The 19,015-nt window shown below is 40.0% G+C and overlaps 2 protein-coding genes across 3 annotated transcripts; both read left to right on the plus strand.

The window, feature by feature from the left end:
• The first annotated feature begins 279 nt into the window (after positions 1 to 279).
• Positions 280 to 4,005, plus strand: LOC131565870 (protein PRR14L-like). Its single transcript, XM_058816953.1, has 4 exons — positions 280 to 729; positions 1,823 to 1,904; positions 3,114 to 3,853; positions 3,997 to 4,005. Exons 1-4 carry the CDS (start codon positions 280 to 282, stop codon positions 4,003 to 4,005), a joined length of 1,281 nt encoding a protein of 426 aa, XP_058672936.1.
• Positions 4,006 to 4,130: 125 nt separating this feature from the next.
• On the plus strand, positions 4,131 to 19,010 carry LOC131565750 (protein PRR14L-like). Of its 2 annotated transcripts, XM_058816805.1 has the most exons (6): positions 4,131 to 9,414; positions 12,384 to 12,452; positions 13,211 to 13,379; positions 13,645 to 13,751; positions 14,690 to 14,761; positions 15,411 to 19,010. In XM_058816805.1, exons 1-6 carry the CDS (start codon positions 4,193 to 4,195, stop codon positions 15,685 to 15,687), a joined length of 5,916 nt encoding a protein of 1,971 aa, XP_058672788.1. In that variant the 5' UTR covers positions 4,131 to 4,192; the 3' UTR covers positions 15,688 to 19,010. The 2 variants fall into 2 exon arrangements, with proteins under 2 accessions (XP_058672788.1, XP_058672789.1); XM_058816806.1 differs by lacking the exon at positions 4,131 to 9,414 and having other exon boundaries at positions 12,073 to 12,452.
• The last annotated feature ends 5 nt before the right edge of the window (positions 19,011 to 19,015 follow it).

Here is a 19,015-nt window from a genome sequence, read left to right on the forward strand (position 1 = left end):
CTTCATTTGTTCATGGAGCATTTCCTTAGATACTCAAATCTTCCTCAGCTGCTTTCTTAAAGATATATTTGGAAGCGTCTTTCTTAAATATATATACTTGAATCTTGAGGAATTAAGCTTTTCCTTTTAATCTAGTCCAGAAGTTGGATTTCAGTGATCCTTGAGGATCCCTTCCAGCTCAGGGTTTTCTATGGTTAGTCCAATGTATGTTGATTTAACGTTGCTTTTATTTTTAGGATAAACTGAAAAGCTCAGGGCAGCTGATCTTCAACAGCCCTGATGCTCTCATCGGGGGTGGAGTCTCTCCTTGATTCCTCTGTGTCTGCTGTAACAGAGGAGTTGTACCCTGGGCTGCCAGAGAGCTTCTCCAGGGACCTCATGGCAGTGCCGGGGCCCAGCCTGGGCTTGGATGCACAGTCGGATGGGCCGGTGCCCGTGCTGGCTCACAGGGATGGGCCATGGACTTCTGCCCTGGGAAACTTCTGCCACAAGACACAGGATCTGGGCGATGTGCTCCAGGTGATTTCTCATGGGCCAGCACAATCCTTTCCTGAAGAATTACTACAGGCTGGAGACCTTGCAGAGGATGAAAAAAGCAGAAAAAGACACTTTAGGAAACTAGACTGTTCTGGTGATGGGTACCAGAAAGAAGATGAAGAGGCACAAGGTGCTGAGGACCATCACGCTGAGTGTTGTTCTTTAACTCTGGGGAAAAGTTGGTCAGAACAAGTAAGTGAATGCAGAAATGAATCCCTGCATGACATAATTTGAATTTAGGCTTAGAGTCACTAGGCAGTGAGTTTGGCAATGGGTTTCCTGGTTCTTGTTTGTGTCTTCTAGTATAGAATCTTAAAATGGCTTGGGTGGGATGAGGACCTGAAGGTCATCTTGTTCCAACCCCTTGCCATGGGCAGGGACACCTTCCACTAGACCAGGTTGCTCAGAGCCCTGTCTAGCCTGGCCTTGGGCACATCCAGGAGAGTGTGTGTGTGTCAGTGTCAGTATCTGGATTATTGTGGGTCCAGTGAAAAATTAGACAATAATTCAGTAGACCAGCAGTATTTTAAAATACCAATGTTTTCACTTGCTTAAATACTGCTGGAATGGTGTAAGGCAGATATGGAACTCAGCACAGCTGAGTGTTTTACCTTAATTATTGGGTGTTGCATAATTTTGTGTGTTTAATTCCAAATTTTGATATCTGTTTGATTTATCTGACTTTTAAAAAAATATTTGTCACTTTTGTGAAATTAAAATTGTTAAATTCCTGATAGTAATTCTGTTTTCAAGATTAAGTTTTGCATATTTCCAAATGCAGGTGGTTTGGTTGTGGGATCATGGTTTGGTGGTTTTGCTGGCAGATCTAGGTCACCTATTCCAGGGTTTGTGGGTTTGAGTCCAAGGAATAGTAGAAGGCAAGTTCTAATAGAGACACATCTTCCCAGGAGTCTAGTGGTAGTGGTTTGGGGGTGTGAACTAGACATGGAGACTGGATTACTCTTCTCATTCCAATTTTCAACAATTCGCATTTTAAGCCATGTACTTATATTTTAGCTGCCGCATCACAAGATTGAGTATTCACTGCAGTTAAATACAGCAATGTTTTGGGGACACATCCTTAGTGCTTGGTGAAGCCCTTGCAGTGCAAGGCTGCCTCTGGGCAAGGCTGATGTGTCTGGAGGTTTCTTAGTGAATTCCTTATTCTGAACTAACCCAGCTGAGCAGATGCAGTCCCTGAGACATGAGACACTTCAGAAGATCTAACCATTTTTCTGTCTAACCATAGCTAACCATGTCTGACCATATTTCTGTCTTGTTTCAGGAGGACCCTCACCTAAATGAGCAAGAGGCAAAGTCTTTGAGAACCTATTGCACTGAAATTGCAGGATCTCTGAGGAGCACAGGTAGTTATTTAGCTGTACATCCCTATCCAGCCCCTGCTTCTCTCCCAGTTATTGTTGATTTAAAACAGATGAGTGATTGTGAGATGGCTCATTTAGAAAGTATTACCCTGTGTAACTATAACACTATCAAAACTTAATGCTTTACTTTCTCCTGGCAGGGTATGTACTTGCCTCAAGACCTTTTCTGCAGAAGATGTGGTTTAGTTATTTGTTTCCAAAGCAGAAGAGGTTTTTTAATAGCAGATGTTTTGTATTTCCTTTTGTTTCAAAGATGGAGTGCATGAGAGCAGTAATAGCATATATATATATATATATATAAAAGTATTACTCATTCATTTTTGAGTGTTCTGAAAAATACACTTGAAAGTGCAGAATCCAAAGAAAGAGGACAGTTAAAGTAATTATTAATTTCATGATCCTCCATAATTTTCTAGGTCCATGTACTTTGGTCACTTTGCCTGCATCTAGTAATTATTTTCTTTTCCCTCCCTGCTATCTTTACCTAAACTTGTATTTAGCTTGCAAATGCCATCTAGTCTTGGTGCTTGCAAGGAAAGAGGGAAAAGATCTGCAGAAGTCTGAGTAAATATGTTCCCTGTAAAGTTTTGAGTGTGAAGATATTTTACAGTAACTGTAATATTTTTAGTTAGCACCTTCTTTGTGATTTTACAGAAAAAAGTTTATTAATAATCTAAATTGCTTGGGCAGATGAGATATGTCTTGTTTTCCTGTGGATGAGTTACTGACAGACATGACTCCGAGGAAGAAGAGATGGAAATGGCCACACAATGGCCAGCCCTATTTCTAGGCTGGAGCAGATCAAGTCCCAGCCTATGTTCAATTTTCATCTTACAAATAAGCATTATTTTAATGTTGGCCACGGCTTCCTATGTGTTAAGCTACAGGACCTGCATTCACCTAGCTTGATGTTAGAGGAGTCTGAAATGTACAGGCCTTGGACTGCCTGCTGCTCATGGAAGTGTCTGTAGTGAAAAGGATTGTTTTTGTTGCCTTAGCTTTGTGGTGGAATAGTTTGTTTCTTCTATTAAAGACTTGTACTAAAATTGATAGCATCAATTCTCACTTTTAAGAACATTTGGTAACCAACACTGCACAGTGTTGTGTACAACAACAAAGGTACTTAATAAGCTGAATGTCTTCTAAATTTAGCTTATAGTTCTGATTTGCTTTATTTTTTTTCTTATGCAGAAGAAAACCAAGCAAATGTTCAGGTGACAGCTGAAACTCTGCCAAAGCTCACTGAAGAAGTACAAGGTATGAAGGCTGATGGGACTAGGATATTTAGTAAAGCAGGATACAGGAATGACAGAGTGAGTACAGGTCTTCCACCTGAGGGCAATCAATGCCCAGTCATGGCCAGAGCTGGGGTTTCAGAAAGCAGCATCTTAGGTTTTTTAGGGCCTTTAAAAGTCATGGACATTGGAGCAGCTGCAGATCATCTACAAAAAACAAGTGACTATAGTGGGTCAGAACCCCGTGCTGCCATGCCATTGAGAACAGGGGGGAGTGATGTGTCTGTGTTGGAGGTTAGAGAAGAAAAGTTACCCAGACAAAATCCGCTTAAGGAATTCAGTACATCACTTGCTAATTGCCAGACTTGTCAGCAGGATGAAGAAAATGATGCTTATGACTTCTTTAAGGGTCCTGTACCAGAACAAAAGGCACCTCATGAGTTGTTCTCAGCAGAAAGCTGTAGAACACTCTCCACACAAAGATCTAAAGTTTTCTGTCCGGTTCTGAAAAGCAGCTGTTATCTGGACTTGGGAAATATGCCACCAGAAGGCAGTTGTGCAGTTCACAGAATTCTCGGAGAAACTCCCCAGAAGTACCTTCCCCAAAACATCAAACACCACACTCTTTATGATCACGGAACTGGGTTTTTGAAAAACCAAACCTCCACATCTGCACCACTAGAGAAGATCTCAGTGGTAAGGAAAAAAGGATTATCTAGTGCAAAACCTGATCCGAGGGAATTAAGTGCTGCTATAGGAAAATCATACAGCTCTGAATCTGAAGAAGCTGCTGAAGTCTGGAGAAAAATTGCTGTGGGAGATAACATTGAAATTTGTAGCTGGCCTGAAGCTCAAAAGGCTGCTAACTCTGAGCAGTGTCATTCTCCAGTTTTTGGTTCTGTTGCTTCATCTCCTGAGTTCTCAAAAGAAAAATTGAAAATATTCCCATCAGACGGTGCGAAGCTGAAAAAGGACCAGTGGCAATTCTCTGTCAGTGACCCATGCAAGAATGATACAAAAGAAAATAGTTTGTGGATGGAAACAAGTAACATTACTTCCCATGAAACCGGGCAGAGAGACATCTGCTTTTATAGTACTGCCAATAAAATCCCTCCTCTCAGTAACCACAGCTGTCTTCACCTTGGTACCAAGCTAGGAAAAGACTCACCCAAGGCACAACTGCTTGAAAAGGAATCTGGGAGCAATAAAACATCAGAAGAGTTGGCTGGTGGTTTAGCTGGAGCTGCAGAAGCTGATAGTAATGACAGCTTATACACTGGGAACAAAACAAATTTGTTTTATACACTAAATGTAACTCTACCTCCTGTTTTACAAAAATCAAGAGAACCTCATTATAAAGAGTGTCTTCCTTGTACTAATAATGAAGTTTCATGCAGGGACAAGGCCTGGGATAATTGGTCTAGAAAAGAATTAATTGCTGCTTCTGGAACACCAGCGGGAAAAGTTGCTGAAGTTTTGCTTCATAAAGACAAATTCAAGTCTTCTGTAAATTACATGACTTTTGATAACCCTAATACAGCAAGCAGAGTATCCCAAATGAATATAAAATCTTCTGCAGGAAATATGGAGAGAATGGTCATTGGTTTAGAAAATGAACATTGTCACACATGGCTTTATAATAACAAGAGTATAAAAAACCAGGGTACAGCTGCCAGCACTTCCTGTATTTTATCAGGGAGTACATGTGTGGATGAAGTTTTCCTGAACAGTCAGTCTTTTGGTGTTGAAGTTGATAAGATTGAAGAAAATGATAATTTGGAAGGAGTGTCTTCATCAGGATATAACAGTAGAGAGGCAATGATCTTTCCAAAAGCACACACCCCTTTGGCACGTGGATCTCTTCTTTGGGAAAATGACTGGGGCAACAGAGGTAGAGCTCTGCATGGTACAAATTATATTCCCACAGGAAAAAACATGTTTTGCTCAGCATATACTGCAGAGAAGTCTGCTGCTACCTTGGCAAGAGATGAAGTTTCAAATAAGAACATGAAGGTTGTGGAACAATTTGATCTTTGTAAAGCAATGTGCAGTGAAATTGTTTGTGACAGAGATGAGGCAAAAGAACACATTGGCACGTGTGCTTCCCAGACAGAGGAGTTTGATAAAACAAAAGCTTTGGATTCCCCAAATGCTCCTGAAGGCAATCAGAGAAATAGGACTCGTGAACAGCTATTAATCAGATCTAACAAAAACACCTGTGCTCATCATTTTGGATTTTACAACTCTCTCTTAGGCCCATGGAAGAGGGAACATGAGCAGGAAGAAATGCCATTGCTCCCAGCTGATCCCTCTGAGTGTAGCCCTTCAACCTGTGATCCACAGCCAGCCCTGGACAGCGTGAACATTCCAACACAACATGCTGAGGAGACCCTTTGTCCCTTGGGGAATCAGTTTCATCCCTGTCAGAGTGAGTGTGATGTCCCAGTGCTGGGCAGTGAGCAGCATTTAGAAAGTTTAACCAACCAACCAAACACTGGCTCACAAAGCACAACTGGTTCTGTGGAAAGAGACAAAACTGATCCTAATCACAGTGAAGAGGTTCTGCTAAAAACAGGTGGTGACCTGCCTCTGTTAGACCATAAATGTGCAAGAGAAACCAGCTTTAAAGGAGCTCTACGAGAGAATGTAATGGGTTTGGACTCTTTAATTGGTGTGAAAAATGAAGATTCTTCAGGATCCATGGACTCCATCAGTGATCTGATTGAAGAGAAGACAATCAGACTACAAGAACATGAGAACAGACGTGAAAGAAACAATAAAGGAGCTCTTGAAGAAAACTTTTCTGATGACAAAGCACAGTGCCCACAGCAGGCTCGTTTTATCCAATGTGCAAAAGAGCAAGCAGAGCTGGTGTTTGCAGGAAACAAAATGCAGCAATCTTTGCCAAAGATAAAGTGGTTGGTAGAGAACCAGGAAAATACAATTAGTGCTCAATTTCTGCCCATTTCATCAATTCATGGGAGTCTTTCATACAAGCCAGAAAATAGGAATATGCTTTCAGATACAGAAAACAGAGAAAGTCTGAGTATAAATCCTATCTTAAACAACTCTCACCCACAGTTAACTATTGAGCCTGGTAAAGAAACTGATGCTCAAAAGGGCGTTGGTCCATCTCAGTTTGGAAAGTTTGACATCCAAGAATCTTGTGTTGAGACTCAGGCAGATTCAGAAACTGTGTCAGCTCTGAACTCTGACATCTCTCTGCCTGGGAAAGAAAAGCTGTGTATGTCACCCAAGAGTACACAAAGAGATAATTGTCATTCATCTTCAGCTGAAGTTTTTAGCAAAGATACTTCAATGACAAAAATCCTTTCTGTAACAATTTCTGTTAAGAAAAAAATGAGCAATATTGAGATTCCATCTTCAGGCAATGAATCAGCAGCTGGCTCTCTGAATAGTGCCAAAAGCTCAAAAGTCTGTGACCACAGCAAAGAAAGTCTGAAAGGTGAGGGGCTTTGCATGCCAGCTGGGAAAGACATGGACATGAGCTCACCAAAAGGTCCTCCTGGTCAAGAGAAGTTTAAGAATACAGATAAGCCAGAAAATATAAATGTGCTGTCAGGTACAGAAAACAGAGAAAGTCTGAGTATAACTCCTATCCTAAGTAACTCTTGCCCACAGTTAACTTCTAAACCTGGTAAAGAAACTGATGCTCAAAGGGGTATTTCTGCATCCCATTCTGAAAAGTTTGACATCCAAGAAACTTCTAGTAAGACTCAGGTGGATTCAGAAACTGTGTCAGCTCTGAACTCTCACATCTCTCTGCCTGAGAAAGTAAAGCTGTGTCTGTCACCTGTGAATACACAAAGAGATATTTCATCTGCAGACAAAAAAATTAGCAAAGATACTTCAATGACAAAAATCCTTTCCATAACAATTTCTGTTAAGAAAAAATCCAGCAATATTGAGGTTCCATCTTCAGGAAATGAATCAGCAGCTGGCTCTCTGAATGGTGCCAAAAGCTCAAGAGTTTGTGCCTACAGCAAAGAAAGTCTGAAGGGTGAGGGACTTTGCACACCAACCAAAGACATGGATGTGAGCTCACCAGAAAGTCCTTCTGGTCAAGAAAAATTTAAGAATACCTGTGTACAAGAGATGATGGGAAAAGAGGAAGCCCCTAGAGGAAGGCTGCCCAAAGATTGTTCATGGGACTTGTTGGAAGATTCTGAAGAGTCTGGTAGCAAAATAGTCCTCCTCAGGATTGAGAATTATGCAAAGGTTTTGGAAGAAATCCCAAGATCCAAATTAAATAATCTTTCAGATGAAAGACAGAATGATACAAAGCTCCCAAACTCAGCAGGTACTAGTGTACTTTCAGAAACTGTGCATGACTGTGAGGCTGGAGCTGTATCTGCCACAGAGGCTGCCCCAGAAGTGCAGGATGATGCAACGCCCACGTTTTCTCCACCTCTGAGCACACTATCAGACAGTTGCAAAGAGCCATCCCCAAACTGTGTGGTTTGCAGTGAAGCGTGTGTGCCTTACAAATTGAATGCATGGAGCAAAGATAATGTAAAGGAAGTAACAGAAGGCCAGGACAAAATACCAACTGGTGCAGTTTGCAAGGAGGATGGGGCTTTATGCTCAGAGAGACCTGATCAAATAGAGGAACGTCAAATATTTATACAGAAGAAGTATGGAAAGATGGAAGCACATCAGTTGGACAAGGCACAACAAGAACAGAAGTTAGAACATCAGGAGAAAGCAAAAATCATACTGCAACCAAGTGTGTTGCACAGTTCTGAACTCTTATGCAGCTCTTCAGCTGAGTTGATGACATCTAGAAGTATGAACTTTGGGGGTCCTTCAGAGGAGATTGTTGCTGTAAGAGGCACTGAAAGTAAACTATGTAGCACTTTACAAGAAGTTAAAAGGCCAAAGATTACCACAGATTTTATTAGTTCACAGTTTTTGAAGACTCAGGATTCAGAAATGGAAAACCTGAACCTTAATTTAGGGTATGATGGGATCCCTGGTGCCTTTGGAACTACAAATAAACGAAGAGGAACTACAAATAAACCAAGAGGACCTCTTCCATTAAAAATACAACCTGGAAGGACATGCAAAAAAGTTCCCACATTGTATCAGCTAAAAACCGTAAGAAAAATCAAAACAATGAAAAGTTCACCTGTCTCTGAGATTCCCCTGGAAATATTCCCTAAACAGGAAAACCCGCTTCTGGAATCTTTGTACTTTGCATGTAAAGCATCAACAGTGGAAAAGGAAACAGCCATGAGATTTGTGCATATGCCAAGGCAGAGGGCCAAGAGGTGCAGTTTGTTGAACAGTTTGAAATTTAGAAAATGTACCAAAGAACCAGCATTACTGAGCAAGTTGTCTGCAATGGCCAGCAAGCTCCTGGCCCCTGCCAAAAGCAGCCGTGACTTAGAACCTCTGCCATCTTCTTCTGAAATTCTTCCAGTGGGTGACAGGTACAGCCAATGTAGATCTAAAAATCTCTTGGAAGCCTTTTCTTGCATTAACAGGAACGTACACTCACGCTGGGCTGACAGCTGCTGCACCAAGATGTTCAGCTTTCAGCCTTTGGCACTTTATCCTGTAGAAACTACCAAAATACTTTCTTCAGATTTAAGCCACGGACCTCCAGCCTCTTGCTTGGACACCTCAGTTTTCCCAATTTCTTGCCACATAAAATTGGACTCCAGTCCTGTGACAGACCTCAGAGGGATTACATCCCAGCACTCTGTACATCACAGCCCAGTTTTCAGAGAAACCCCAGCATCAGCTTCAAAGTGGACTTTGTCTTTTCTCCTTTCTCAGAGCTGTTCAGATACAACAGCTTTCCAGGAAGTTTCCTGTGTAAATAATGATCTTCATTCCTCTCACTCCACAACAACCCCCAGGACTGTTGCTGTTTATCCTGACCCTGGAAGAAACACTGTAGCTGGAAGAAGAGGAGGTTGTTCCACGCTCGGCCTTCACACAGTTTTGGCACTTTCTTCCCCTGGATGTTACAGGATTTGGACAAGAAGAAGAAACTTAACCAGCCATATTCCCACCATCCAGAGACTGTTTATATCCCAGCTGGCCCAGGGTTTGAAAGGGGCCAGGCTGCCGAGGTGTGTGTCCCATGGCCTGGTGTCCTCACTGCCATACTCCCTGGGCAGGGTGTTGTCCATATGGAGTCAGCACGGTCCCGCTGTCTGTCCTTCCGAAATCACTCCTCTCCTTTCCAGTCACTGCAAGTGGCAGCCAAGTGTGGCCATCGAGAACAGGTAAAACCCATCACCTTATTTCTGAGATTAAATGTGTGCAGGGTATATTCTTGCTCCTTTTTGGGAGGGAGAGGGTGATTGCAACTTGCACTGGAGAGTCAGTTTCTCCTGTTCCACATCTACACATTCTGCTCCAGGAATGGCTCAGCGTGGAAGATCCTTTCTTACAGAACAGTCTTTTAGCTGAATATAAATATATTGCCTTCACTGCTCTAATACTATCCTGTTTTGGCAGAATGGCTAACTCTATTTTCTTCTCCCTTGCAAAATATACACACCATGCATCAGAGTATATAATGCAAAAGGTGAGCTACTTCATTAGGTCTATTCTGAGTGACTGCAGAGGAACTGGATTTCCGAGGTAGGAAAGTTTTTTTCAGAGGTCTGAGCCACAAAGACCCCTTGGAACCACTGTAAAATGCTCAATATCAGGTCAGGAAGAATTGTAAAGGGTGGGGGGTTGTCATTCAGTAACATTTTTAATTGTATTCCATGACCATTCTATGCTAATTGAAACCTCTTTATGCATGCTATGGATTTTCATATGTGATGCAGGCACAAGCAAATGTAGCTCCAGTTAATATTGGTAATGAATTTTTCTCTGTGTGTCAATCTTGTTACAAGTGGGAAGAGGACTGAAATCTATTTTTCATATTTAATTTTACTTTACTATGAGCATTTAAGATCATTTTGCTAATAAAAAGAATGAAAGAAGTTCCTAGCTCTGTTCCAGGATTTTTGCATGCCCTTGAGCAAAGATTTTGCCCTCTATCCCTCAGTAACATAGGGCAGAGCAGTCCCTGATTTTGTCACCCTGCATTTTCTGGGCAGAGAGCTTCATGAGCACTGTACCAAAGTCTGTTTAATTAATTGGTTTGATTAGTGTGGCAGTCTGTGGAGAGCTGTTGAATTTAGCCTGTGTCACAGATTGACACAAGTGTAACCAAAAATCTTGCCAGATAACAAATGCTGCACTTTGCTTTGTATAAATGGGTAACATACCTAAAAGTTTATCACTTATTAATATAAATTGTAATGTCTGCCAAAGGTGTGAGTGAGCAAAGCACTGCTCCATTCTGGAGCTGTCTGCACTAAAAGAATTAAGTAGAATAATGGCATAGAGACAATTTTTGCAGCACATTCTATGGGACTTACTTCCATTTTCATTCCATACTCTGAAAGTGATCAGACCAGTAAAGTACAGTTTGAGCACTAAACTTAAAAATAACACATTGTTAAAAACAAAACATCTTTTTAAAACTGAGTTGTGTGTATAATGTGAATTCAGTGTTTTGTGTTGCTGAGGCATGCTCTCCTTGGACTGGGAGATGAGAACTTGGGATTTTCCCCATCCCTAAGTGTGCAGGCTCCTCAGCAGCTCGGGACAACACATCCAGTCAGCTAATGTGTCAGAGGATTTCATTCCTGATGTAAGGAGTCATTAGAAAAGTGCTTTGCTATGAGTGGTGATCTTTTTCCCAAAGGGAGAGTATTCAAATCAAACATCTTCAAGTGAAAAATAATCCAGAATTAAAATACCCTAAAACTCAATTTGGTTTTTTTTTTCCTCCTGAATACCTTACAGCTATGTGTGTGAGGCAGACATAAATCTGTCCCACTCAGCTGTTTGGTACATAAATGTTAGAGGTATGTTTTGTGCAGTATAAAAGCTTTTTCAGCTCCCACTATGACAGAAATTCTTGCCTGTTTTAAGATAATTAAAAATCAGAAAAATCAAAAAGTTCCCTGCAGGCCATTTTCATCTGGAAAATATTTGTTCTCTTTAAAATATTTCACTCACAATTCGTTTTCTTAATAACCAGGAGAACAGGGAACTAAAGTAGTTGCCCTGCCTAACTTCCACTGTCCCTTCCACTATCAATAATAAAACATTCTTTCAGTCAAGTTGTTTTCTAATTAATGCTTATTTGAATTAAAAATTTCTAAAGTGATTTCCTTCTGTGCTTATAATTTTGTATTATTATTGCATAAAACAATAAGCTCTGTCTCTGACAGAGAGGGCTGTGCTGCACTATGGATACAGCTTCCAGTAACACTGGAATAATGAGTGGAATGTTGAAACAAAATGTTACAGTTCTGACATAAGTGATGAACACAATAACTGGGTTTTTCTGACCTCTTTATGTGTAGTTGGACTTCCCTGTGCTTCCAGCATGGCTGGTTTTCATTTCCTTTGTAGAACTCCAGTCTGGCTGTGACATCTTTACTTTAGAACAGTGAAATGCGTTTCACTGCTGGTTAGAGAGAACAGCAAATACAAGATTTGCTGTTGAATGTAATAAAAGCTGTCCTGAGTAATTTCCTGCTGTTAACAATTTGGGCACAAAAGTAAATCTTAATATCAAAGGACTTAGAGCTGCTGTGCTGACTTTTATGCCATGGAATTCTGGTCATTACCAACCCTTATGGAAAGGCCTTTGGTTATTCCAATCAAGTAAGGGTACTGTGGGAGTTAGAGACAACAGGGAGTTAATTTAATGGAACAGGGAGTTAATTTAATGGAAGTACTTCCTTTTACCTGTTACTGTTGCCATTATGCAACACTATTTTCTTTAGTAACCAAGTCCTTCAAGGTTTTTGGTTACTTAAATTGTAAAAACTTGAAGTTTTGAATAAGAAAAATAGACTTTCATAGAAAGAATGACAATTTTCAGACTTTAAATAATTATGACTTTTAATATTACTGTCTCATTCTCTTTCTGTGCCTTTATTTCCTTTTCTCATTAGTACCATTTTTAAAGGAAAGCAGGACAGTTTCCCTAACAATGAAATTTAGTTACCTAAACAGATGTGGCTTTCTTTTGTATCATTTTAGTCTTTCATTCTCATTCCTGATATGAGCATCTTGTCTTACAGTTTATACTAATAATTTTTCCCTTGCCTTTTTATAGTGTAGCCCTAATTTCTGTCTGTCTTGTTTTGTTTTTTTTCATTCCTCTTTGACCCAGCTGTGCCATGTTACCACACTCACCTGTGCAGAGTATGGGAGCACTGCAGCCTGCAGGCCATGCAATACAGTGAGTATCTGGGGTGTTGGTATTTACTCTGAGTAGTGGGATCATAACCTTCCTCAGAAAGCCATTGTAATGTCATTTTGGCTTTCAGCTTTTGGCAGTTCACTCCCAGAACAGCTTTCTGATTAGGAAGTGGGTGAGGTAAGCTGGGTCATGTAATGGAGGAGTGGAGGGGCAGTTATGCAAACACCACATAAAACATTGGACAGAAAGTTCTGTTACTTTCAACCATGTTGTGCCACTTCTTATGAAATGAATATGTGAAACTATAGAAGTTTGACTCCTTACTTGGATAGAAGTCCTTTCTGCCTTAGCAACTGGATGATAGGTGCTGAAACTTCCTTCTGTTCCTTCTAAGTGCAGGGATGGCAGGTATCAGCTATATTTTATCTGTAAACAAAAAGTGTGATTAATAGTTGTGTCAAAGAAATTTGCTGGTAGAAAAGGAGGATTGATCCCTTTCTGTCAGTTCATATATAGAGCTGTATACTGTTTAGCTGTATGAAAAGGAAGAGAGTGGGGTTTTAAATGACATGTTCAAATGCTCTGGCAATTTAGGTGGTGTCAGTATCAATGTGGGATGCAGCAGGTTTGGGCTGTATGTGTGTGCCAGAGTTCATTCACTTGGGCCATTTCTGTGAAATGTGTTGGGGTTTCGTGCCCATATTGCAATTTAGGAACATCTCCTGAGAGCATGGAGTGCTGTTGCATTATCACTTGGGTATCAATCTACATTCATGTTCCCCTTTTCTCTGTTACAGTCTGGAAACTTCATTCCCTCCTCCATCCCCAAAGCCTCACACACTTCCAGAGCCATTGCCATCTCCCCCCAGGCTTTCAGCATCTGAGCTCCACATCCCTGCCCTTGATGAAGCAGATGCTTCTGTTCCAGCCTGTCTGAGATCCCAAGATGACACAGAACTGAAAAAAGTGAGTTCATTTTATATTTTAGATCTCTCAGACTCTGGTTCTCCAGAAGCTGAAGCTGCTGCTGGATATTATCAAGTGACTGTTAAAGATGAGGAGAGAAAACAGAGTGCAGGTCCTACTCTGTGCTGCTTCAGAGAAAGAAGGTGGCAAACCAGAGAGGCATGTTTATTCCATAGATAATGTATATTCAGAATAAAAGAGAATTCTGTTGACTAGTATGGTTTTAATTTCTTTGTTTTTAACTTTTCCATCTTTCTTTCTTAAGACTGAGCCAGAAAAGAGGCCAAAGAAAGTCTCACAGATCCGAATCAGGAAAACTGTTCCTAAGCCAGACCCTAACCTTACTCCAATGGGACTGCCCAAACCAAAAAGGTGAGCAGTGCCTCTGAAATGGACTCAAAGCATTTGAGTGTAATCATTTCAATAAATGCTTCTCTTACCACCACTATTTTATACAGCCCCAGTTGAGTGACATCTGATGTTTACTTCCTTTACAAGAAATGATTGACACAGCTCTATCAACTGGATCAAAACTACTGCCTGGAGTTTAGGCAAAATGTGAAAAAGCAAGCTGCAATGCAATCATTTTTCTAAAGAAGAAAGGAGTTTTTATGAATAAAGTGAAAATGAATCAACCTGCAGTGCACAGTGAGATGAAGTGATCTGTTAGGAAGTTCTGTTGATGCAAATTGTGTTGGAGTTTTTCAGTTTCTTTGTTTGGGGTATGATCTTAGGGAAGCATTAGCTCAGTGAAAGTGTGGGGAATCACAGTGCCAGATGTTGATAAAGTTTTCCAGTCAATCATCCAGTGTGCCTGCTAGTCATACTGGTCAGGTTAGTCATATTTCATCTAGTGTGACTTCTGTCCTAAACACAGGTACCACCTTTGACAAAGGGATGCATTTCTTCACAGATCAGCTGGGTAACTGTCAATAACTAAAATCAGTCTCAAGAGATGAAGTATTAATCTGTTAAACTGTAAGACTTCTCAGCTTTCACAAAAAGGTGAAGGGCATTTCCCCTTTTGAGCATCAATATTTCAAAGCATCACAGAATGAATGCTGGAAGGAATATTGATCTCTGCAGAAAGGGCAAGTCTTGATACCAACCTTATAAAACACTATGAAATTATGCACTTAATGAGCTCATTTTTCATTCCTCCTGGTCCCCAGTTAGTTAAAGCATAATTAGTTAGCATTTAATTTAGGCACAGAATGCAAACAGTACTTGTTTCTTGTAAATCTGCTTGCTGTGAAGAGAGATTGTTATGAGATTCTTCCTTCTAGATTGATTTGTCATTACTTTTTCAGGCTTAGGAAGAAAGAATTTAGTTTAGAAGAAATTTACACAAACAAGAACTACAAGTCCCCTCCTCCTGCCAGGTTGGTTCTCCTTCCTAAATGTAAATTATTAGGGGGCGGGGGGAGATGAAAGGTGTATGAAAAATGAGAGGGAGATATATTCTTAAAATTGGTCTAGTTTAAACTGCTAGAGAAAGTTCATTTGAAAATAATACCTTTTACTGTTTGGATTTTGAAAAGTGAAATAGAATATGAACTAAGAATTTGCAGCTGGTTAAGTATGGATTTTTATATATTTTTTCACTTATCCATTTATTCCAGTCTCCATCAAAGTACAGTACTAACTTTCCAAAATTCAAAGGGAATTACATGTTCTTTAAAATACTTACAATCGTGGCCTGTCATCAAATGCTCAAACTTATTTATTCTGTAAAGTTAAGATTCTATAATTGTGCTTTAGAACTGAAATACAAAGAGATTCTACCCAAATGTCTGTGCAGCAATAACTCAGCTGGCAGTAATGTGCATTGTAGGAGGTGTAAGGTACAGATAACATTACAAGAGGTGTGGAGGGGCTGTAAATATAAAATATAAAAGTTGGAGGGGCTGTAAATATAAAATATAAAAGTTAGAAGTGTGTTTACCTGGGTTATGAAATCCCCCAATCTCCCTGTCAGTAAGGTGGCTGCTGCTAAGGTTTTCATGATTTTTGTTCCTTTTTTTTTACCAGGAGCTTGGAAACAATCTTTGAGGAGCCCAAGGAGAAGAACGGACACTTGATCTCTGTCAGCCAGCAAAAGAGAAAGCGGATTCTGGAGTTTCAGGACTTTACCCTTCCCCGGAAAAGGAAGACACGAGGCAAAGTGAAAGCAGTGGGGAGTTTCACCCGAGCAAAAAGAGCTGCACTGCAGAGTGCAGAGTTAGATGTTCTTCTGAGTCAGAAGCTAATGGACCTTGAAGCCTTTTTTGCAGAGGAGGGTGAGCAGGAGCAGGCCTCCAGCATCTGAGGGAGCCCCTTAGCTGGAATGGTCCAGTCAGCTTCTTTAGTATTTTTTTCTTGGGAGAAGTCTACTGACTTCTTCATACCTTACTCTGCCACTGCTCTAACATCTGATAATCAGTTTTTGGCTGTGACCCTCTTTAAGGTGCTATTTTTTTTTAAATGCTGTTGGAGGGATTCTTTTAAGTCCCTGTTTGAGTGTAGCACAGCCACGTGAAATTTACCCTTCCTTTCTCAACCTCTGGAAATTACTGCTTATATTTAATTAATTATGTTTATGTATTTTTGGGGGTAGAGTAGGAGTGTCAGGGAGGAAGTAGTGCACCTTCAGTGATGCTAGAACTCTGTACTCCAGATCATTTGCACATTTGAGTCTGCTGTTGTTACTGTAATGGCTATTTTTAACAAGCTGACAAAAGAGATAGGGTGTTTGATAAAGAAAAATTCTAGCAAACACATTCTTGATAAACCACTAACTTTTTGATAATTAAAAATAGCTGTCTAGATTAGCATACAATTGTTTCTTCCTTCTGTTAACTTAGAAGATTCCTTCAAAGTATCTTTGCCCTTCCTGGCTCCAGGCAGCAGAAGCCCCACATAATTAGACATTAAATAACTTGCACTTTGTATATGCTTCTTTTAACACAATTCAATTCAAAAAAAGGTAATGTTTTAAGGAAAAATGGTGCCCAGTACTATTTTTTCCCAAATAGAAGATTTTTTTACTTACTTGGCTGATGCCAACTTCTTCTCCAGAGGAAAAGGTAATTGGTCCATGAGGGTGTTAAGCTGCAGGATACATAGGCAGAGATTTTTATTTAACTGAGCTGAGCTGCTGCATGCAGGGAAGACCAGCAAAATCTTTTATACTTATTTTAAAGTTATTTTAATTCCATTCATACTAACTTGATTTTAATGTCAACAAGAAGGGTTTGGGGTTTTTTTTGCCATTTTAGATTTACAGTTCCTGTAGCTCATAATTAGACACTCTCTGTACAGCACTGTTGTACATAATAGCCAGTGCTGTACAAAGAGCCTCTGAGTATGTGGACATTGTTTTTGTTATGTAAGGCCATATGTAATTATCTGATGCAGCACTGGGCAATTTCTCAGCTCTGCCTTTGGAAGGAAGAGAGCTCCCTTCTGGCATAACTTCTGTTAAACTTCACTTGAAGCATAAATCCAATGCTAGCTGTTGTTCAGGTAATTTCTGTCCCTTAGTGCCTAGAGAAGTTATTCAGGCAAAGCTGTTGTTGCTGGGATGCTCAAATTTAATTAGTCTGTTCTTTCTTTCACTTGTCACTTGAACTTGCACTTTCTTATTTATCTACCCATATAAGAGAGTTTCTATTTACCTTTAAATTGAGCAAATACCTAATGGGTGGGTAATTTTTATAAAGTCCCAATAAATGCAGGACTGCAAATACCATCATTATCTTCTGTTGCTCTACCACTTCTGTTACTGACCAAACAGAAAACTAAATGTTAACAAGCAATCTGTTGAATTGCAGAGCTTTGAGAGTAGAGAAATGGAAGAGAATTATTACACTGTGTGTGCCTGAATCTTGAAAGAAATCTAATCTGGGTTTGTTTTGCTCCCAGCTTATGTGCTGGGATTTGTAGAAGTTTATATTCTTGTTTTGAAGGCTAGTTATCTTTAATCAGGAAGACTGAAGAAAAGAGAGGAGTGCACACTTAGAGTAGTAGTGTTTGGAGTTTGAGGATAAAATAACAAGGCAAACTTTGAACATATTGACATAGTATTTTTCTGGTTAACTTACTGGGCTGTTGTAGAACATTCTAATTGATTCTCTTTATTTTTGTAAAAAGAAATCCCTAAAAAACAAAGATCAATTGCCTCCTAAAAAATGTTTGAAAGTTTCCCTATGTTGGCTTATTAGCCCAATTATTGACTAGTTGGAAGTGGTAGCAAGAGTGAGAGATATATTTTTATGGATTTGTGCTATAGAATGGGATTGTTACAGAGCATTCATTCACCTTCTATTAATATGGGAGGCTTCCAGTGACCCAGTTAAGCTGTAACCTTACTGGGGCTTTCAAGGAAATAAAGATTGGGGTGGGGGGGAAGAGACTTTGGTCCAGGAGAAGTTCAGACCTCTGATGTGCTTCAAAACATGGAATGTGTTGAGTCTTTTCCTTTGGGTTGTGTTGGGTTTTGTTTAGGGTGGGGTTTTTTACTATCTTCCCTATTCTCTCTTGTTTCTGATTGCATTGAAATAAGATTTATGAACTTTTTTCCTACAGTGGAGAGAGCAGAGCAAAGAAAACACTCAAAATACTCTTCAGTTTACAGAAATTGGGGGAGTTACAAAATGATGTTGCAGTTGTTTAGCTTCTCCCAGACCTCAGTTTGTGGAAACCCAAACACACAGCATTAATCTCTTTTGGTTTAGTGTTTGTATGACAATGTAAGCTAGTGGAGACCAAGCATCTCTTTCCCTCCCCAGCATGCAGGTGTCAGTCCTGCTTATGCACTTTTTTGTTTTTTCCTTTCCCACCTCTGTTTCTGTTTACAGCACTCATGGAACAGCCATGTTCCTTGTGGCTGCTGCTTGTACACTGGGAGTGGTGACTGGGTAAAAACTGGGCATTTCCACTCTGAGCTGCTTCTGGCACAGTCAATTAAAAGTGAAAAGTGTAGAGGATTCATCTTTTGGGGTCATGCATACATCCCTAGCACAAGGATATGTACATTTGCCTTTTCATTAAGTGGACCCACTCCAGTGGGGATGTTTTTGTATCACCATGGAAAGTACATCACAAACTGATGGCCAGAAGAGCTTGAGAAGGATTGCAAAGTTTTTGCCATGTCCTGTCTCTTAGTAGAGCCAAGCAGCTCTTTGCTAAATTTGCTGATTGTCAGAGATAGAAGGATCACTTTCAAAAAAAAAAAAAAAAGAAGAAAAAACTCATTGTTTTCATCATGCTATGACTAGAGCAGCTAAGGCTCCTTAATGTATGTACAGCATTTGCCTGCCTGGCTTGTGTCTGCATACATTTGAGTTCCTGTGCTTGCTGGATCTGAGTTCCTGCAAGCAGTTGTCATTCATTGTATTTTATTTCAGGTGGGCCTTTGGTATATTATGTTCCAGGTGCTTTTCTAGACTATGGATAGTAACTGTGGATTACAAGTCTGTATGATGCTATCAAGGTAACAAATAGCTCAATGAGAATTTGTACATTTGTGCCATTAGCCTCCATCATGCTCTTGGCATTTTGTTTTTGTTCAATATTGTGTGAATCTAAAATTTTACTGTTTCTTTTGTGTGTGTTTTTAATTTATGGAAATAAATTTTTCTGAGAACTTTTCAGGT

This window comes from Ammospiza caudacuta, chromosome 18 (genome assembly GCF_027887145.1).
Source record: "Ammospiza caudacuta isolate bAmmCau1 chromosome 18, bAmmCau1.pri, whole genome shotgun sequence".
In the NCBI taxonomy this organism is placed as follows: Eukaryota; Metazoa; Chordata; class Aves; order Passeriformes; family Passerellidae; genus Ammospiza; species Ammospiza caudacuta.

Coding starts and splice junctions, on each gene's coding strand:
- LOC131565750 (XM_058816805.1), top strand. CDS start 4,193: ATGGAAACAAGTAACATTACTTCCCATGAAACCGGGCAGAGAGACATC. Junction 12,453..13,210: donor CCTGCAGGCCATGCAATACA/GTGAGTATCTGG, acceptor TCTCTGTTACAG/TCTGGAAACTTCATTCCCTC. Junction 13,752..14,689: donor GGACTGCCCAAACCAAAAAG/GTGAGCAGTGCC, acceptor TTACTTTTTCAG/GCTTAGGAAGAAAGAATTTA.
- LOC131565870 (XM_058816953.1), top strand. CDS start 280: ATGCTCTCATCGGGGGTGGAGTCTCTCCTTGATTCCTCTGTGTCTGCT. Junction 730..1,822: donor GGAAAAGTTGGTCAGAACAA/GTAAGTGAATGC, acceptor GTCTTGTTTCAG/GAGGACCCTCACCTAAATGA. Junction 1,905..3,113: donor AGGATCTCTGAGGAGCACAG/GTAGTTATTTAG, acceptor TTTCTTATGCAG/AAGAAAACCAAGCAAATGTT.